This window comes from Scomber scombrus, chromosome 7, assembly GCF_963691925.1.
Source record: "Scomber scombrus chromosome 7, fScoSco1.1, whole genome shotgun sequence".
In the NCBI taxonomy this organism is placed as follows: domain Eukaryota; kingdom Metazoa; phylum Chordata; class Actinopteri; order Scombriformes; family Scombridae; genus Scomber; species Scomber scombrus.
This window is the reverse complement of record NC_084976.1, coordinates 25,357,314-25,378,820: the sequence shown is the minus strand read 5'-3', so window position 1 is coordinate 25,378,820 and position 21,507 is coordinate 25,357,314. Positions and strand designations below refer to the sequence as shown.

Below are 21,507 nucleotides of genomic sequence, written 5' to 3'. Positions count from 1 at the left end.
ACTCAAATACAGGTGGCAACATATTTGTCTTTATAATAAAACAAAGTGAAAAAACACGTCTGACAGCTTTACCTTGTCCTCGCCCTGACTAATTTAATTACGAATATTCTGTGTGTGTGTGTGTGTGTGTGTGTGTGTGTGTGTGTGTGTGTGTGTGTGTGTGTGTGTGTGTGTGTGTGTGTGTGTGTGTGTGTGTGTGTGTGTGTGTGTGTGTGTGTGTGTGTGTGTGTGTGCGATAGCAATAAAACAAATTACAAAACAAGGAAAGCCTTTTTTTTTTTAATTGACAGTAATCAGCACGTAGCTCTGGCAATATTTTTTAATCATAATCACCTTCTGGCTGTTCGATTGCTTTAAATAAATGAAGTACAGAACCTGCATTTATACCTAATACCTATACCTTAACTTGTCTAGAAATGTATCACTGCATAAACAACTGGCCTGTTCTATATAGCATAGATGAAAGACGTACTGCTCTTTTAAACAAATATCTACCTGCAACCAGAATAGTCAAAGAGTATTCTTTCATATCATCAAATCATCCATTATAAATTGATTTATAGATTACATTTTTTGACAAGAAAGTAATTTTAAAGCCATTAACTGCTCATTTTGCTCTTATGGACAGAAATGGACTATCAAACACATAATTATATATTAAAAGCTGATATAAGACATCTTTCGACCATAAGAAGAGTCGTTACTGAATGACAGCACCAGTTTGGATCTCTCCCCATCATAAAAAGGCCACTGCACAGTTTATACAAGCAGAAATTACTGTTTTCATTTTTGAGTGTAGCGCCACTCTAAGGCTCCGCAGCAGAAATGCAGATAATGCTGCTAAAATCCAATATTTAATCCTGGGAGTCTGTATTGATTAATTGAAAACCTGATCGCATCTGTAATCACTTATTTTGTGTGTTTTTTTGGTGGGCCATAACTTATTATTACATACTTAAAAGAAACTTTGCATTGTTGAACAGATATTGAAAGTGGACACAATGTACTGAGAAGGATGCATGATTGATATGTACTGTAGTGCACTTGCCTCTACTAGGAGATGTAAGAAATGTTGTTGTTGTTGGTTTTGTTTAAACAGATACATTTAAGGGTTATTTTAAAAGAAAGAAATGCATAAGGCATCAAACCATATTTAGTATACCATTTGAATTTTTTCAAAACTATGTGTATACATTTATTTTTTCTACTTTTTTTGGTATCTACATACACGTCTGTATTATTGTACCTGAAGGTGTATTGATACCTGTGACAACAAAAGTAAAAGATAAATAAAAGGTTATTAGCTTATTTAGAAAAACAGCATTGATAAGGACGTAGTGCACACATGAGCACAAGCTGTGCACTAACCCTTCACACTCTGCTAATAAAGTGTAACCATCCAGCTTAATAGCATAGTCCTGCATTACTAAAGTACAGTTAAATCTGCTGGAGAGTTGATGGAAAAATGGCCATTTGTGCAAAGCTTGAGATGTTTAAATTCTTATCCATTATGCAGTACCATCTGAGTTATCTCAAATTGTATCTGCTGCATAATAACGACTTCAAACATACAGCTAGAGTCATAAATAACTATCTCCAGTGACAAGAAGAATTAGGAGTCCTGCAACAGATGGTACGGCCCCCACAGAGCCCCGATCTCAACATTGTGTAGCAAGTCTGGGATTACATGAAGAGACATGCTGTGGCAAGTTCACCAAGATGATTGGAACAACCTAACTGCCAAATACCTGGGAGGTGTACAAGGAAAGCTGGTGTTGTTTTAAAAGACTCAAAGCAAATATTGATTTCACTCAAGGAAAAGGTTGGGAACTACTGCTGCATGGGACAAACTGCTTCTGAGCCATGTTCCACTTTAAGATACAAAACAGAAGGGAACAAAAACATGATATACAAGAAAAAGAAAAAAAATTCAACACATTAACACATTAAAAAAACATGTGACAGCATTTCTTTTGAATAACCAGTTTATTAATGAATTTAAGGCCACTCTGGACTGTGCAATTTACAATGTCACATTGGCCTTGGTTGCTTCAGCACTACTCTGTGATAACTGCTTTCTGTTTTTGAGCTTATCCACATCAGAACGGACTCAAGTCAAATCGAACTTTAAAGATAGCTTTAAAAACAAACAAACAAAAAAATAAAAATAAAAAATAAATAAAAATATTAGGTCAAGTATTACACAGTAAATGATGGAGACTGTGCATTATGACTTTGGGAATATAAGCTTCCCTCGTACATTTTGCTCAAAATGCCCCAACTCAAATCCCCTAATTAGAAAGTTTTAGTCTATCATTTGATAAATTGATGTAGAACAGCATCTGTATGATATCCCTTCCCAAACCAGGACCCAGACAGATGGATAGGATATCTGTGCTGTTATGTCATAAGCAGTAATAGTAATACACAAATCTGTCAAGTTCCTTCATTCATTACTCGTTATAGCAGCTTCACACACATCTGGAAACAAAAAAGAAAAATGTTCCTTCACTCATGTATTCATTGACCTCTAAACAAAAAAATGCTGCTGGAAATTGCAACTCCTGCTCCAATAAAAACACAGTATTATAAATTAAGTATGTACAAGTGAAAAGACAAAAAATAAGTTTCTAAGGCAACGCAAGGTTTAAACAGCGATCACAGCGCTGTAGATATATAAACTCACAGAGTCCAACTTTAACCCTTCACTCTTTGCTGTGGCTCCCTTGGAAGAATAATGGTTGTGGGGTGGAGAGCCGTCACCTAGAGCAGACTGATCATTTCATGTCTATTGTTTTTATTTTCAAGAAATCAAGTGTCTAAATCACCCAGATGAGTGTCTCACTCTCCGCAGGCAGAGGAGAATCTCTGGCTGAGCATGATGTTGACTCTCTGCAAAATAATTCCTCCACCAACATATGAAAAAAAATTCAAACCAACAACAACAAAAAAAACCAAAACAAAACCCAGGCCACCACAGAGAAAAAACCACCATCCTACAGCATGCACTGATAGGATTATCCCACTGATGTAAAAGCAGAGTGAAACATAATTCGTGGTCTCTTAGGGTAAACTATTTCTCTGAGTGGTTCTCTTTGAGTTTGGTTGAGCCTTTCGCTGGTGCTCCGGCTGCAGGTTTTTCTGCAGCTTTGGCAGGTGGAGGTGGCTTCGGGGGGTTTGGATGTAGACCGGCCTCAGTGCCGATGTTGACAGTGATGTTGGTGTAGAGGGGCAGGTACATCCGTGAGATTACCTCATAGTCAACTGTGTTCATCCCGTCCCGCTTCCAGGTCTGACGCGTCTTGGCAAGCATGTTGAACCTTGAGATGGACGACAAACAGAGAACTTTTTCAACTTTTTCCTTTTACCTGTTGGTATACTGACGCTCTGAGCTGAAGTGGCTTCTTCTGCACTGACAGCAACTGCAGCATAAGCTTATAAGTCTTACAACAACATCATCATAGCTGATATTAAAGTGTGTAATAGTCAAAGCAACCAGGGACACCAGGTGATGTGTTGGATTATAAGAGAGAAATATTTAGACCAGACTGTGTCAGCTCCTGTCATGGAAATCAAATACACATATAGTGAAAATCAGGGGAAAGTCAAAGTGAAGCACATAGTGTGGAACCAGGTGAGAAGCAATGCAATGACTACGGACCAGGCGGGGAGCTCCGGTCCTCTGAAATGATGCCAACGCGGAAGTAACTTAAAACTGCATTCATTCTATCAAAAGGCCACCAGGGGGCGACCGTTTTGGTGTCAAAAGGACTTCCGTCTCTATACAAGTCAATGGAGAATTCACCAACTTCTCACTTGATTTATAACCTCAATAAACGTTTTCAAAATGTGTTTATGGTCTCAATCGCTAGTTTAAAGCCTTCTTCAATGCAGTATGATGTTCAAATCACTAAATATAGATCTGCTACACATTTCCTACATTAATCAAATGCACCAGTTTGTTTACTGTACCTCTTTGGGTTCACATCATTTCCTTTGTCCCGCTTGTGTTTAATCATCTTGTAACGGCCCACTTTTGAAGATGGACGACTGATGAACATCCCCGCCAGAGACACCCTGAGAAGACAAGACACAAATGACACTCTTTGATACAGTCAAACTGGATTGAAGTGAGCTCCCTCCGTGGTTTCAAGAGCATAAAAACAAACATCCAGCTTCCTAAAAAGTCAGAATGTGATCATTGTTCAATCGATGTTTAAATGTATGATATTTCATTTTCTGCCACTAGGGGTCTCTCCATTAAAACAAAGGACTGTGCATGTCAGGAGAGTTTGTTTCTCTTATAAATTAAAATTCAGACGTCAGGTGACTAAAATCCTTCATCCAGTTAAAAGATATAGTTCAAAACAACAAATTATAACAGCTTCTGGCAGACAACCACAATGCTGACACGTGTGAAGGGGATTAGACGCCTTCCCGAATGAAATATTGTCATTTTCAGACATTTTAATGTTGAAGAGTTACATATTGGGCCTTTAAGTCTGATTTATTTGTGATCAACTGGAATGCTTTTGGTTAGTGGTTAAGTATGAATGTCATATCAGAGATCTACAAAAAGTGTAACTTTTACATCTTTACATTATTCAGGCAGAGCTTGCTGGAAACATTCATGAACGTCAAAAGAATTGATATCAAATCTAATAAATTGCCTCCATTAACAAAATGTCAGATGAGGAGTTAGAAAAAACTAAGGTAACCAAACCTCTGTTGCCGACCCTCATCTCTGCTTAAGGCTTGCAGCTCGAGGCTATAGTAGCCTCTTCTTGTATAACACACACAAATCTTTGATAGAGCTGTTGACAGACATATCGCATTATTTTATAAGAGTGTAAGGGTTAAACAGTGGAGAACTCTGTCTCTCACCTGACTCCAATATCATCGTCCTCTCCGCCCCAGCCCCAGTAGTTGTTGGGAAAGCCATTTATTTTGCGGTAGTGCAGTGGCGTCAGAGCTGACACTCCTCCGAAGTACATCTTGTAAGGAAGCCTGGAAAGGATTTTAAAGGAGGTATTGCAAAAACTGTGTGTGACTGTGAAAAGTAAACTCATTAGTGGACATCAACCAGTGAGAAAGGACATACTTGTAGCCAAACTTGTCCATGGCGATGGCTGCGTGTTTGGGGTTGGAGTCGCAGATGTATGTGTTGCGATCGTCCTCTGGAATGAGGTCCACATCATGGAAAAAGAGGCAGTCCCAGTCTTCCTCCTTCATGGCCTCCCGGAAACCCACGTTCATCAGCTTGGCCCTGTTAAAAGTGTAGTCTCCAGCCTGCAGAGTGAACAGACAAAATTACTTTACCTTCTTTTAATCAAGAAATGACAGTGAAGTTTATGAAGTGAGATCTTTAGACTCTTAAAGGAAGTCAGTATATATATGAGATGATATAGGAAAAATATTACAATTACTTGCAGACTTTCATGAAAATATATCACAATATACTGAATACTGATACTGGAAGAATTCATATTGAACTCGCTCAAACATAATTTCTGCTTTGTAGTTTTAATTCAGTCAACAAAAATCCAATGATATGAATACAACAGCAAACAATACATGGTAAATACAGATGTACTGCTCATCCCTACCACAATGCAACTGTTTCATCATATTTTTCAAACCTTATTCAAATGTTAATTTCCTGTTTTCATCCATAAAAATAAAAATGTCGCACACCCTCTGGTACATTGTTTAAACAACCTAATAGATTTATTTCGAGGTATCCGCAAAGCAGAGACAAGACAAATCGTACAATGTGAGATCCCACAATGTTACTGCAATGACGAATCCAGCTCAAGGAGTGGTGACAAAGAGCAGAGGAGTAAACATTAATGAAATGTTACAAGCAGCTAAGGAGATTAAACCCTCAGAGCCACTTGGGCATTCACAGCACTAACACTAGAGGGCGCTCTTCATCTAGCCTGAACTACAGTGAATGCTGCACTAAGGAAAAGATGGAAGTAATTCTCACCAAATGCTCCTTTATTTTAATCTATAATAACCTAAATAAAAACAGTGGAAGTAAAATATCTTATTCACCTTCTGAATCTTCCTTTAACGCTTACACATTGTTCAGGGTCAAATTTGACCCGTTTTACATATGAGACCTGTATAAACAACCAATACACATTTCTTTTAGTTTGACTTTTCCTAATGTGACCCAGTGTATACAAAAATGAAAATAATATTCATCATTTATTTTTTATTTGTGTGCAGCCGATACCCATTTTTATATATGCAAATGTAAAAAAATTGACCTGTGTTTATGAAAAAAAACCTCAAGAAACAGCATTCAATCATGTTGTATTCTTCGTAATCTATAAAATGTTCCACTGGACCATAAATATAGTGGTTGTGGATGTCTTTTTTTCACAGATTAATCAAATATGTAGGGAAGAACGGGGTTGGTAGTCACACTTTTTACTTGCCTTTGAATTTGTAATGAAGAAAGAAAGAAAGAACTAGATATATCACACTATATATGTATACGCCAAGGACTGACTGACGCTGGCCGCCTGGTGTAGTGATAACCACCTCAACCTCAACACGAGGAAGACTAAAGAAATCATAATTGATTTCCAGAAGTCAAGGACCACACTGCACTCAGGTGGAGTGTGTCACGGATTTCAAGTTCTTCGGCCTGCACATCTTGAAGGACCTGGGCTGGACTGTGAACACCACCCACATCATCAAAAAAGCCCAGCAGCGTCTCTTCTTCCTGAGAACGCTGAGGAGGAGCAAACTCTCTCCGCCTTTGCTGACGAACTTTTACCACTGCACAATAGAGAGTGTCCTTACTTTCGGATGCACGGTGTGGTACGCCAGCTGCACTGCAGCAGAGAGGAGACAGCTGAATAGACTCATCAAGACAGCTCAGTGGATCGTTGGCTCCCCACTCCCACGCCTAGATGAGATCTACTCGAGACATCTCCTCCGACGGGCCATAAAGAATGCTCAGAATGATCCCACTCACCCAGGTCATTCTCTGTTCACCAGACTCCCGTCTGGCAGGCTCAGAGTAATGCAAGCCCATACAAACAGACTCAAACACAGCTTCTTCCCCATGGCGGTGAAGAGACTGCTGCAGGAACCATGAACATACTGCAATTTTACCTGCACTTAAATTGTTCTTGTTCTCGTTGTTACTTGATTTTTATACATATTTTTAGATACGTTGTTATTTATTTTAATACATATTTATTTATATTTATACTGATTGTAGCTGCTACAAGGATTGCTGCCAAACGAAATTTCATTGTATCTTTTGTGCAATGACAATAAAGCTTCTTTATCTTTATCTTTATGTGACAACCAACCCCAAAGAGAAGGTGACAAAAATCCCCAACTGGGATTTTTTGCTACCAGCAAAGCTAACTACCACATGTTCTATCGTAGGTAAGAAAAAAGCCTACCTAACTATCACTCTCTCTTCATACTTTTTAATGGTAATGATTGTTTTATTATGAACTCATTGTCAAAACTTTTTAACAGCGCCCTCCAGGGCCCGAGATCTGATGAATGTGACAACAAACCCCGTTCTCCCCTATTAACAACTGCTAGTTAATGAATGAATGTGAATTGGTGTAGAGACTAATTATGAGTCAGGATATGAACCGTATGTAAGGGTTAATGTACAGTATGTGATTTGTTTTTGTGTTTGTTTCACCTGATGAATGACATAAATCCCGTAGTTGAGCTGTTGCCGCTGCAGAAAAGGGTGCATGTTGTAGAGCAGGAACTTAAGGTGAAGCTCTCTGTGTCTGTAGGGAATGATGATGGCCGTCCGATGCCTCGCCTTACAGTCAGGTGGCCTGTAGCGTCCTCCGCGCAACACCAGTGTATTTTTACTCTGAACATCCGCTAGAGTGAGCCCTGACGGAAAGCTGACGTGGATCGGCCCACCTGCGAACAGAAAAACCGGCTTGATGTCACTGTTGACTGGAGGTAAAAAATCTAATCATTTAGATGTGGAGGAGTTGTGGGCATCGAATGAAGTACTCAGTTGGTATCCGTGTCACTTTAAGGGTATTTGGATTGGTATTGGTATCGTAATTTTTTTAATGATACGAATATATGGAGGCGGCTTTTCTGCAGGTGAGGTGGATTGTTGATTGTAGTGGAGAATGGGGTTGGTTGTCACATTCATCAGATCTCGGGCCCTAGAGGGCGCTGTTAAAAAGTTTTGGCACTGAAAGTTTCAGAATTTAGGTGAGATGTTACTTCAGAGATCATTTCTGGAGTAAACTGCTTGACATGGAGGTGAGAGGACGTTGTGTGTCCATTCATCCATCTTCTTTCAGCTTATCTGGGGTCGGGTCGCGGGGGCAGCAGCCTAAGCAGGGAAACCCAGACTTCCCTCTCCCCAGCCACTACGTCCAGCTCTTCCCGGGGGATCCCGATTCCCGAGGCGTCTCCTACCGGTGGGACGTGCCCTGAACACCTCACCAGGGAGGCGTCCGGGAGGCATCCTTACTAGATGCCCGAGCCACCTCATCTGGCTCTTCTCAACGTGGAGGAGCAGCGGGTCTACTCCGAGCTCCTCCCGGATGACCAAGCTTCTCACCCTATCTCTAAGGGAGAGCCCAGCCACCCTACGGAGGAAGCTCATTTTGGCCGCTTGTACCCGCGATCTCGTTCTTTCGGTCACTACCCAGAGCTCATGACCATAGGTGTAGACGGTGTGTGTTTGATATCCAACTCTTCAGTATTTCTCTTCTGGGCTTTAACACAATGAGTTTTGTAATAAAACAATCGTTACCATTAAAAAGTATGAAGAGAGAGTGATAGTTAGTTAGGTTTTTTTTTCTTACGCTAAAACATGTGGTTGTTAGCTTTGCTGGTAGCAAAAAATCCCAGTTGGGGATTTTTGTCACCTTCTCTTTGGGGTTGGTTGTCACATGTTGGCGTATACATATATAGTGTGATATATCTAGTAACTTCTTTCTTTTAAGATAGCAAAATGAGCAAGAACTTTGTCAGTAAGACAGACAAGAGCCAGACTCATCCAGATGTAAAGCTGAGAGCAGTCAGAGAGGTGAAAATGCATAATATTATTATATAAGGACAAAAAATGCACTTATAGGAATGATTTTTCCTGTTTACGTTCTCTTGGTGCAGGATATGTGTTAGGTTGTTGTATTTCAATGAAACTAAACATTTTAAATACTTTTTTAAGAAAAACATTTTTTTTCCTTTAAAATAACACAGGGACAACCAACCCCATCGTGTGTGACTACCAACCCCATCGTGGGGATGGATGTCACAAGTGCACAAGACATGTTTTTACGGTCCATATCTTTTGAACAGAATCAGCTGAAGGAGAGTAAGACGACTCCATTCCTACCTGACATTTTAGGCCTTCATTACAAATTAAAAGGGAATTTATTCACTATACGGTTTATGAGGAATTCAAAGGAAAATAAAAAGTGTGACTACCAACCCCGTTCTCCCCTACTCTAAGTGGGCGGACGCTGTCAGCATTGTTTCTCTATCTCTGAAAGGTCGTATTGAAGAAGGAAACATGATTTATAATGTTGAGGATTTATAAATCATATTTCATCATATTTATTTAAGAATGTAAATACACACACTTATGATGGCCTCTGCCTGGCTTGTCCTGAATGTATTGATGTTGGTGTGGTTATGGCTTACTATTATATTACTCTTTTGTGTTCATTAAGGTGTTCAGGAGAACGTGGGTGAGGTGGCCAAGCAGGTTTGGAGCACCTGGACCTTTTGCTCATATAGGATAAAGGGCAAACTCCCAACTCTCTCTCTCTCTCTCTCTCTCTCTCTCTCTCTCTCTCTCTCTCTCTCTCTCTCTCTCTCCCGGACGGAAAATCCTTTTCAGTCAGCTGCCAATGCAGCCAAAAAAACGACACCCCCCTGTGGTTTAGTGTTCATTTAAGGCCGAGTCTGTTTGCATTTTTCTCTCAGTTTGTCTTCCTTAACAAGCTATACAACAGAATAAAAAAAGAAAATTTGGGTAAAATTAGACAATTAAAAAAAAAAAGGACATTCAGTAAAAATAAGTTAAAATTACATTAATTTAAAGTCATATTAAATAAATATGTTTTCAACTGTCGTTTGAAAATGTTCACAGAGCTCACATCTCTTATAGCTTATTTACATCCACTCTAAACAAACTTTTCAGGGAGGGAAATGAGAATAGAGGGGGTCTCGTCCAGAGCGTCATTCAAGCTAGAACCGCCACTGATTAAAAAGGTCTAAAATCGCCCCTGGCTTACACCATGAGGGTAGCGACTCTATACATAAAACATCTGGAGAAGTTACTAAAGTCACACATTTCCAAATCAAAACAGGACTCAATTACGACACGACGTTTGCTGAAAGATACTTAATTCACAAGGAAGCGCTGAGCTAACAGCAAGTCAAACAATAACATGAACCGTACAACATGAAAGGTGCAACAAGAAGATGTCACTCAACAGGGTGTGCTTGTGTGTAGATGAATGTCTTCAGAGATTTTAACATGAGTGATCAACCCTCTATCAAAATCTAAGCAGGTACCTACAGAACACTCACCTATCAGAGGGGACGTCTTAGGGCAGTAGGGCATGGCGTCTCCATGGCTTTGAGGTTTGGGTGAGTGGGAGAGGTTGGCATACACGTCCCCTCCAGTGATGTTGGCTACTGAGTGGTTGCGGTTCGACAAACCAGGGGCTTCGGGCTTACGGAAGATGCGGATGAAGTAGGTGACCCTCTCCTGGTAGCCCCCCAGAGACAGCAGCGCCATGACCAACAGCTGGATGCCCAGGAAGATGAGAAGGTAGAGCCATTTGGACTGGAAACTGACCATGGCGAAGGCTCTGCGTTGTCAAAGCGAGGCAGAGCAGCTTGGTTCAGCAGGTGTTTCAAAGACAGATCCAACCGGTAAATCTCCTAAGTCTCGTAATAAGAGCTGGAGAGAAACTCTTCGGGGCTAAACTAGTTCTGTGAAGGGTCACTGTGGTTAAAAAGTTACATTTTGCCAGTTCTGGGTGTTAACCTACTTCTAAATAAATACTTTTCGACTTTACACTCAATTCTGTTATATTTTGGTACCTGATTCCAGTAGAATAAACTATAGATAAAACATTTAGATAAATGAGAGATTTTTTTTAAATTATCATTATTATTATTATTATTATTATTATTATTATTATTATTATTATTATTATTATTATTAGAGAGCTCATTGCATTGCAACTTAAGAAAACACAAGCAAATGAAGAAAAGGTCTTCACCACTTTGACTAATAGGCAGAACAGAGCTGCAAATACAGAAATGTGAGTTATAAAAACCTGATGATGTTAGCTAAAATAAACATCACTGGAAGTCAACTTAAAATTTTAACTTATAGCCTATCTTGATATCACATATGTGTGTTGTTCTTAATTTTGCCAACTTTACAGTGTTGTTGTTTTTTTTGTCTGTAACTATGTGTCTGTACTGCTGCTTAATTCCAGTTTAAGGCTCAATTAATTGTTTTGTTGCTTGTGGTTTATTTCATCCAATCTTTATTTCCTTCTGAAAGCCGATAATCTTAAGATTTAATTAAATTTGTCCTCCAGGTGGAACATAACACCAACAGAGCTGTAATTATCGACCTGGGACTGGCCAAATTCACGGTCTCAGCTCTGCCGTTGACATGGGGAACGAGGCCTACTCAGCCCCTGAGGTGCTGCAGAGGAGAAAACCGGTGGGACCAGTGCTCAATCCTCAAATTCCTGGGTTTGTCAGCGATAAGATCTCAAAAACTGAACCTTTCAAAAAACCAGAAGAGCTTGTTTCAGAGTTCACTGGTTTGTTTTTCTTCAACACTTCTGCAGTAATAAACCCCACCACCATCTAGGGACCTGGACCAGAGACCTTAAAACATCAACACTGCTGTCCACTCTGGACTCCACTCACTCAATAAACAGTTATTTAACACAAGATGAAAGCTGTATTTTTGTCATCCTCCAATGGTAAAGGCAGCACATTGCTACAGTGATGAAAGTGTGGCCAATACAACCTAATTCCACTGCTGAATGTGCTTAAAGGTGCAACAGAGCACATTTCTGAACACAGTTTTAGTGCACACAACTTCTCTTATTAAACAAAAGGTTAAAGGAACATTTTGGGAAATTGGCCTACTCTTTTTTTGTTGAGCGTTAGATGAGAAGATACTATTCTGATATCTGCTAAATATGAAAAACAGCCACCTTAACACAAAGACTGGAAGCACAGGGAACTGGTTAGACTGGTGAGAATTTTTCTTGCCCGGACACCGGGACTTCTTTTGAAACACAGATTATTAAAATATACAGTACAAATCCCTTAATGACAGAGCAACAGAACTACAAAAACACACTTACACCTAAACAGGATTTTCATCCTGTGTCATAATCATGTGTTGAAACAGCACTTCCCATGTTGCTCCTCCTCAAAAGAAATGGCACTGTAAGCTCAAAAGTATTGACACCCAAACATCAGTGGAGATTTGCGGCCTACAACATTACACATGAGGATAAGCGTGAGTTTCTTTGTCAACAGCTGCAACTGATGTGGGTCTGGAGCAGTTCATCATTCAGTAAATCATGACCACAAACTGAGAGCAAGTGGGATGTGTGGTTTCCTTTGCAGATTAAGGAAAAAAAACTGGGTCTATTTGTGCTGTTTGCAGCTGCTTGCTGGTATTTCGGCGCTCCAAGGGACTACGTTAAGACGGACAAATGTTCAGGGCGTTTAAGGACTTCTCTTTGCAATTATTTTTGCATTGTTGAACAGATATTGGAAGTGGACACAATGTACTGAGGAAGATGCATCAAAGGTCCGACTATGAGGCACTTCCCATCCTGGGAGTCTCGGCCTCTACTAGGGGGTGTAAGAATTTTTCTGTTGTTTGTTTTTTTGTTTGATCATTCCTGTGAAGAAAACAGATACCTTTAAGTGTTATTTTAAAAGGTTATACCTACTGGAAAGAAATGCATAAGGCAATACAAACCATCTTTAACACTGATATACCTTTTGATTTCAAAACTATGTATTTGGGATATATGTCTCCCCAGAAGTAAAAGGTATAGATAGATATTTAATGGGTGTATTGCTGGCAGCAGGGAAAAAGGCTTTGACCAAAAGATGGATGATGCAGGCAGGACAAACTAGAAAGATGGAAATAATTATTTTTACTGTGAACCTTAAGATGGACATCTTCATACCACACTGGGAAAAATAGGTGCAATATGTCAGACTTCTAAGACCAGATTTTATTAAGATAATGAATTGAAGAAATATCCACAAATGTTTACTGATTTGTCAATTACTGTATCCCTGTCAAGTGTCTGAATACTTAACTGTAGCATTTATGTAATGATATGAAGCCAAAGCGCTACAAGCACTTTCATTTATTGTACATAGTTATGTTTCTTTGTTCATTCATTGGAATTGAAAAAACTATGGCTCAAACAAGATAAAGATGAGAGACTATATATCGGGTACAACATACTGTCCTGTAGGGCTGGGCAATATATCGATATTATATCAATATCGTGATATGAGACTAGATATCGTCTTAGATTTGGGATATCCTAATATCGTGATATGTCATCAGAGTTGTCTTTTCCTGGTTTTAAAGGCTGCATTACTGTAATATGATGTAATTTTCTGAACTTAACGGACTGTTCTAGCTCTAGCTTGTGTTATTTTTTTACCTTTTACCCACTTTGTCATTATATCCACATTACCATTGACTATTTACCAAACATTTCATAGTGTAAATATTCTGTGAAAGCATCAAGAATCATCTCTACATTATTGTTGCAATATCGATATTGAGGTATTTGGTCAAAAATATTGTGATGCTTGATTTTGTCCGAATAGCCCAGCTCTACTCTCTTGCCTTCTTTTTTCTTTTCTATTTTGGTATCATATATGTAACAAATATGTATATATATACATTTTATTTTTCTACTTTTCTTGGTACCTTCATACACATCTGTATTATTGTACCTGAAGGTGTATTGATACCTGTGACTAAAAATAAAATAAAAAAACAAATAAAAAGGTTATACCTATATTTATTTAGAAAAACACCATTGATAAGGATGCAGTGCACACATGAGCACAAGCTGTGCACTAACCATTCACACTCTGCTAATAAAGTGTAGCAATCCAGCTTAATACCGCAGTCCTGCATTACTACAGTTAACCCTTACATACTGTTCAGGATCAAATTTGACCCATTTTTACATTTGAGAGCTGTAAAAACACCCTATACACATTTATTTTAGTCAGACTTTTACTAATGCGACCCCAAATATACAAAAATGGAAATAAAATACATAATTGTTTATTGTGATTTTTGTGCAGCTGACACACATTTTTATTATGCATTTGTGCAAATTTGATCTGTATTTATAACACAAATCAAAAATCAGCATTAAAACATGTTGTATTCATCATACTCTATAAAAATGTCTTTTTTTCCCCATAAGATTAATCAAACAGAAGGATTAATCAAACATTTATTAATGACTGATGGGGAATGTATGAATGTGAATTGGTGTAGACTAATTATGAGCCAGAATAAGAACAGTATGTAAGGGTTAATCAGCTGGAGAGTTAATGGAAAAATGGCCAATGATGCAAAACGTGAGAGGTTTAGATTCTTATCCATTAAGCAATACCATCTGAGGTGTCTCCAATTTGATCTGCGGCATAATAATGACCTCAAACATACAGCCAGAGCCATAATAATCTATCTCCAGTGATAAGAAGAACAAGGAGTCCTGCAACAGATGGTACGGCCCCCACAGAGCCGTACCATCAAGGAGCAAGGTGTACAAGGAGAGCTAGTGTTGTTTTAAAAGGTGCAAAGCAAATATTGATTTCACCCAGGGAAAAGGTTGGGAACTACTGCTGCATGGGACAAACTGCTTCTGAGCCATGTTCCACTTTAAGATACAAAACAAGAGAAAGAAAAACATGATATACAAGAAAACAAAAACATTTAAACACATTAAAAAAACAACAACCAGACAGCATTTCTTTTGAATAACCAATTTATTAATGAATTTAAGGCCACTCTGGACTGTGCAGAATAATTTACAAGGTCTCATTGGCCTTGGTTGCTTCAGCACTACTCTGTGATAACTTTCTGTTTTTGAGCTTATCCACATCAGAACGGAGTCAAGTCAAATCGAACTCTAGATAGCTGTAAGAACAAAACAAAAAACAAAACAAACAACAAACAAAAGGACAAACCATAAAAAACATTAGGTCAAGTATTACACAGTAAATGATGGAGACTGCGCATTGTGACTTTGGGAATATAAGCTTCCCTCGTATATTTTGCCATAAATGCCCAAACTCATATCCTCTAATTTTACACAACAGCGATAACTCTGCACAAAAGATGGAAACTTGCAGTTAAAGTCACAATAAAACAGTTTCCAGTTCACAACATAGACACTTCAGCATGCGTGGTATTTTCTAAGAGGGCACTGATATGTAATGTCACCATGTTTTGCTCAGTACATTCCTACACAACCTTATTAACAGGTTCTTTGTTACCATGCATATTTAATCTCGATATAAAGATGCGGTTGTATTAGTGAAGTGTTTAAGTATGTGCTGCTAAGGCCATAGGAGTTGGATATTAATTCACATCATCAAAATAATTCAGTAAATAGTCATCTATTCATGGTAATCACAGGCAACCACTCTCAGAGCTTAACTTCAGCAGACAAATACCACAATGATATGAAGATAAAAATAAATTCATTGGAGCATTTGTCTTCACATCTACACTGACTTCAAATACAAGAAGAAACCAATCTAAAAGTCATCATGAACTATCCTCATCCCTTCACTGAAAGACATATACAGGATTTAGTCATCTGTGGTGTTTTTCGGGGAAATCCGAATACATGATGGTTTATTTCTATATAATTTTAAATCAGACAAAAAGAGGCTACAAATGGTTAATATGAAGAAATTATGACAGGGCTATCCTTTACGATCAAATGATATGGCGTTCTAGAAATCATTCATGATCACAGACACACACACACTCACATATTTTCCGTCTATCATCACATCTTTCCATGCAGTCATCTTTGGTTTCAGCTCGCTCACCTGCCAGTATAGACACTCACTCACTCATTCACCGGGTAAAGGGATTTTCTTTTATATCGTGTCAACAATCAAATCTGTCAAGAGTGGAGAGAAGTGAAGAGGAGAGGTGGACTGTCGACATGCAGTACAAGGGCCCTAGTGGAAATGATGTGGCAGATTTCTCTCCGTGCGATAACTTGTTAAACAAAAGTAAAAGATGCTGATTAATAGAAACATGGAAAGATAAAGACAGGGGCAAAGATTTTTTTTTTTAACCATGTTTCCTTGTATCGGTGAGCAAACTTATAACCCTCACATCTCCACTTGAGTCATTACTTTGTGGGTTTTTAAATAATTAAATCAGAAAGCTAGATGGCAGAATTTCTATCAAATCATAAAAAAGCATTCAATCATGAAGAATATGATACATGATAACTACTACTGGTGCCACCATGTTTAGTTGGAACGGCGATCACAGAGATATGTCACATTGAGCTTTGGGCTCAAACTAAACTAACTCATTTGTCCAGATAGAGAAAATTGGCTACTGTGGCTTCAGCTTGACACAATTACTAATCTCCACTCATGAACCTGCGCTGATCTGAGGACGATGCAGAAGTGACATTTTTTAACTCTTTCTAGTTCAGCTCAAAAAGGACAGAACAGAAGGGGGGGCATACAATACAAAAAATAGCATATTATTTAGATTTACTGCATATAAAGTGTTGAGGGAGCATGCCAGCACTCTTGAGTGACACATTAAGATAATGAGCTATATATGTATACTGTACTGTACATAATCATCTATATGAGTAATACATATATATATATATGAGTAAGACGGACTCCATTTTGATGTGAATTACAAGCTCGTCTGAAGGCAGAGGGCTGATCACTGTCACCAAGACCTGCTCTATTTGATAAAGGCAAACCAACAAAAAAAACACACAAAATGCAATCAAAAAAGGTTGTAGATAATGGATTTGCTGAAATATAAGGAAATGATTTGAAAGGCTGTGTTGAATTACTTCTAAGATAAACGCTACACAGAAGAACAGCACCTCGGCTTTTGTGTACAGAACTCAAATGTTGTCACGCTATACTTAAAAAACCACTGATATTTCCACAGATATAACTTTGAAAACATAAGAAAGCTTTAGTCTATCATTTGAGAACTTGATGTAGAACAGCATCTGTATGATAACCCTTCCCAAACCAGGACCCAGACAGATGGATAGGATATGTGTGCTGTTATGTCATAAGCAGTAATAGTAATACACAAATCTGTCAAGTTCCTTCATTCATTACTCGTTATAGCAGCTTCACACACTCAACTGGAAACAAAACAAAACAAAAATTCTCCTTCACTCATGTATTCATTGGCTTAGAAACAAAAAAATGAGTCTGACTCAGTTGTGGCACAGTGTGACTGCTGGAAATTGCAGCTCCTGCTCCAAGAAAAACACAGTATTCTAAATTAAGTAAGGTACGAGTGAAAAGATGAAAAATAAAGAACAAGTTTCTAAGGCATTGCAAGGTTTAAACAGCGATCACAGCGCTGTAGATATATAAACTCACAGAGTCCAACTTTAACCCTTCACTCTTTGCTGTGGCTCCCTTGGAAGAATAATGGTTGTGGGGTGGAGAGCCGTCACCTAGAGCAGACTGATCATTTCATGTCTATTGTTTTTATTTTCAAGAAATCAAGTGTCTAAATCACCCAGGTGAGTGTCTCACTCTCTGCAGGCAGAGGAGAATCTCTGGCTGAGCATGATGTTGATTCTCTGCAAAATAATTCCTCCACCAACATATGAAAAAAAATTCAAACCAACAACAACAAAAAAAACCAAAACAAAACCCAGGCCACCACAGAGAAAAAACCACCATCCTACAGCATGCACTGATAGGATTATCCCACTGAAGTAAAAGCAGAGTGAAACATGATTCGTGGTCTCTTAGGGTAAACTATTTCTCTGAGTGGTTCTCTTTGAGTTTGGTTGAGCCTTTCGCTGGTGCTCCGGCTGCAGGTTTTTCTGCAGCTTTGGCAGGTGGAGGTGGCTTCGGGGGGTTTGGATGTAGACCGGCCTCAGTGCCGATGTTGACAGTGATGTTGGTGTAGAGGGGCAGGTATCTCCGTGAGATTACCTCATAGTCAACTGTGTTCATCCCGTCCTGCTTCCAGGTCTGACGCGTCTTGGCAAGCATGTTGAACCTTGAGATGGACGACAAACAGAGAACCTTTTCAACTTTTTCCTTTTACCTGTTGGTATACTGACGCTCTGAGCTGAAGTGGCTTCTTCTGCACTGACAGCAACTGCAGCATAAGCTTATAAGTCTTACAACAACATCATCATAACTGATATTAAAGTGTGTAATAGTCAAAGCAACCAGGGACACCAGGTGATGTGTTTGATTATAAGAGAGAAATATTTAGACCAGACTGTGTCAGCTCCTGTCATGGAAATCAAATACACATATAGTGAAAATCAGGGGAAAGTCAAAGTGAAGCACATAGTGTGGAACCAGGTGAGAAGCAATGCAATGACTACGGACAAAATTATTCACTTTCACAACGCCCATTCCTCTCTATAACTCATATACTGAAGTCAACTCTGTCTGGGCTCATTATGACCACTATCTTAAGTTTCCCCCCCCTGGTTAGCCACAGTCTCTGTCTCTGCACAGTAAAAACACAGTTAATACTACAATTTATATTTATGATCAAACTGTGCAGGTATGTCCTTATACCGGTTTCCAATTTTTACTGTTCAATTGTACTTTAAAAAAAATTATGAGTGTTTTTTATATTGTATGTTTTTATTCTTCCAATTCTTACTGTTAAATCATCTGATATTTAGTTTTTATGTAAAGCACATTGAATTGCCCCTTTGTATGAGATGTGCTATATAAACAAAGCTGCCTTGCCTTGCCTCAACAGATTTCAGATTTTAAAAATCTGCATAAACACTAAATATAGATCTGCTACACATTTCCTACATTAATCAAATGCACCAGTTTGTTTACTGTACCTCTTTGGGTTCACATCATTTCCTTTATCCAGCTTGTGTTTAATCATCTTGTAACGGCCCACTTTTAGAGATGGACGAGTGATGTACATCCCCCCCAGGGACACCCTGAGAAGACAAGACACAAATGTCACTCTTTGATACAGTCAAACTGGATCGACATGAGCTCCTTTTGTGGTTTCAAAAGCACAAAAACATTCATCCAGTTTCTTAAAAAGTCAGAATGTGATCATTGTTCAATTGATCTTTAAATGCATGATATGTAATTTTCTGCCACTAGGGGTCTCTCAATTAAAAACAGTAACAAAAGATGGAGTTTGATGATGATGTGAAGAAGTGTGGCATCATGGGAGTTGTTGTCTTCATTGTTACACAAAAAAAAATTGGGTCACTGCAGTCAGTTACCCCTTGTTAGGATTACTTCAGTGTTCATTATTTGAGAGTTTGCTCAGTTTGTTTCTCTTATAAGTTAAAATGTAGACGTCTGGTGACTAAAATCCTTCATCCAGTTAAAAGATATAGTTCAAAACAACAAATTATAACAGCGTCTGGTGAACAACCACAATGCTGACATGTGTGAAGGGGATATGACGCCTGCCCAAATGACATTTTCAGACATTTTAATGCTGAAGAGTTACATATTGGGCCTTTAAGTCTGATTTACTTGTGATCAACTGGAATGCTTTTGGTTAGTGGTTAAGTATGAATGTCATATCAGAGATCTACAAAAAGTGTAACTTTTACATCTTTACATTATTCAGGCGGAGCTTACTGGAAACATTCATGATTTCCATATGATTGACCTTGACGGGAACCGAATTTACTACAACTACTATATGTGAAAAAAGTGGTATAAAGCTTTTTGTGGCTCCAGAGCGAAAGTCAAAAGAATTTAAATCAAATCTAATAAATTGCCTCCATCAACAAAACGTCAGTTAAAGCAAATGACAACAAATATGAAGATGTTGCCCACTCTTCGTCTCTACTTGAGGCTTGTAGCCTTCTTGTATAAGGCACAAATCTCTGATAAAGCTGTTGGAGATCAGGTTTTTGACAGGGCTAGAAGACAAGAAGTATGTGTCTCTGGTTCTGCTGCATTGATTTTATAGTTGTTTTTTGGTTTGATTTTTTCTTTTAAAGACCGTGTAAAGTGAATTCAGACATTTTCTTCTTAACACATTAAATAGGTCATAAATGTATTTCTAAAAAAGGTGCAAAAAGCATTTCAACCATTTAGATTTGAATTGTGGAGCTAGGCTTCACAAACTGTGTTTCAAGATTTCTGTCTGGATTTAATGGGTGGGTCTTAAAATCACTGCTGCGTTACGTAAACCGGCGGTGTTAACCAATAGCACGGTTACACACCCCTGCTGCTGTAGGTATAAATAAATTCAGCACACACTACTACTGCCGCCGAGCTGGCCGGCGAGTTACCGCGAACTCGGCGGGCACTCCCACAGCGTTTGGGAGAAGAGAAATAGGCAGATTTTTTATACAACTTTGAAGCCTAATTTCATATATTTGGCGATTTTTTTAATCATTCAAATTTGGCAAGGTGGTTAACAACACACTTTTCTGTGGTTTGTCAAACTCAGAACACATATTTATTCTTACTTTACACAGACTTTAATGTCCATCACAAGTCCGGAAATGTTATACTAGTGTAAGGGTTAAGCAACTGGAGAACTCTTTTAAGGGCAACTTGCCAAAACTATTCTCACCTGACTCCAATATCATCGTCCTCTCCGCCCCAGCCCCAGTAATTGTTGGGAAAGCCATTCATTTTGAGGTAGTGCAGTGGCGTCAGAGCTGACACTCCTCCAAAGTACATCTTGTACGGAAGCCTGGAAGGATTATAAAGGAGGTATTACAATAACTGTGTCTGTGAAAATTAAACTCATTAGTTGACATCAACCGGTGAGAAAGGACATACTTGTAGCCAAACTTGTCCATGGCGATGGCTGCGTGTTTGGGATTGGAGTCGCAGACGTATGTGTTGCGATCGTCCTCTGGAATGAGGTCCACATCATGGAAAAAGAGGCAGTCCCAGTCTTCCTCCTTCATGGCCTCCCGGAAACCCACGTTCATCAGCTTGGCCCTGTTAAAAGTGTAGTTTCCAGCCTGCAGAGTGAACAGACAAAATTACTTTAACTTCTTTTAATCAAGAAATGACAGTGAAGTTTATGATCAAGTGAGATCTTTAGACTCTTTAGGGAAGTCAGTGTATATATTACTGATACTGGAAGAACACACTCATTTTTGCTTGCTCAAAAATCATATTTACTTTCTAGTTTTAATTCAGTCAACAAAAATCCAATGATATGAATACAACAGCAAACAATACATGGTAAATACAGATGTACTG

The 21,507-nt window shown here is 38.7% G+C and overlaps 2 protein-coding genes across 2 annotated transcripts in view; both read right to left on the bottom strand.

Annotated features, from left to right (window-relative positions):
- Positions 1-3,072: 3,072 nt before the first annotated feature.
- LOC133983415 (beta-1,4-galactosyltransferase 3-like) lies at positions 3,073-10,837 on the bottom strand. The gene is made up of 6 exons (XM_062422488.1): positions 10,564-10,837; positions 7,685-7,920; positions 5,102-5,289; positions 4,885-5,007; positions 3,973-4,077; positions 3,073-3,320 (listed from the first exon to the last, which is right to left on the bottom strand). Exons 1-6 carry the CDS (start codon positions 10,835-10,837, stop codon positions 3,074-3,076), a joined length of 1,173 nt encoding a protein of 390 aa, XP_062278472.1. The 3' UTR covers position 3,073.
- A 4,207-nt stretch (positions 10,838-15,044) lies between these two features.
- Positions 15,045-21,507, bottom strand: part of si:dkey-199f5.8 (beta-1,4-galactosyltransferase 3) — a 33,913-nt gene continuing 27,450 nt past the window's right edge. Inside the window, exons 4-7 of the mRNA XM_062422288.1 lie at positions 21,076-21,263; positions 20,864-20,986; positions 19,146-19,250; positions 15,045-18,328 (exon numbers count right to left, since the gene is read on the bottom strand). Of these exons, the coding sequence (XP_062278272.1) occupies positions 18,082-18,328; positions 19,146-19,250; positions 20,864-20,986; positions 21,076-21,263 (663 nt within the window). The 3' untranslated portion in view covers positions 15,045-18,081. The remainder of the gene's footprint in view (positions 18,329-19,145; positions 19,251-20,863; positions 20,987-21,075; positions 21,264-21,507) is intronic.

Bases quoted from the DNA above. Each gene is read 5' to 3' on its own strand.
- LOC133983415 (XM_062422488.1), bottom strand. From the start codon at position 10,837: ATGGTCAGTTTCCAGTCCAAATGGCTCTACCTTCTCATCTTCCTGGGC. The intron at 4,078-4,884 runs GTGAGAGACAGA...TTGTCTTCTCAG, and splicing joins GACGATGATATTGGAGTCAG to GGTGTCTCTGGCGGGGATGT. The intron at 3,321-3,972 runs GTACAGTAAACA...GTCCATCTCAAG, and splicing joins AATGATGTGAACCCAAAGAG to GTTCAACATGCTTGCCAAGA.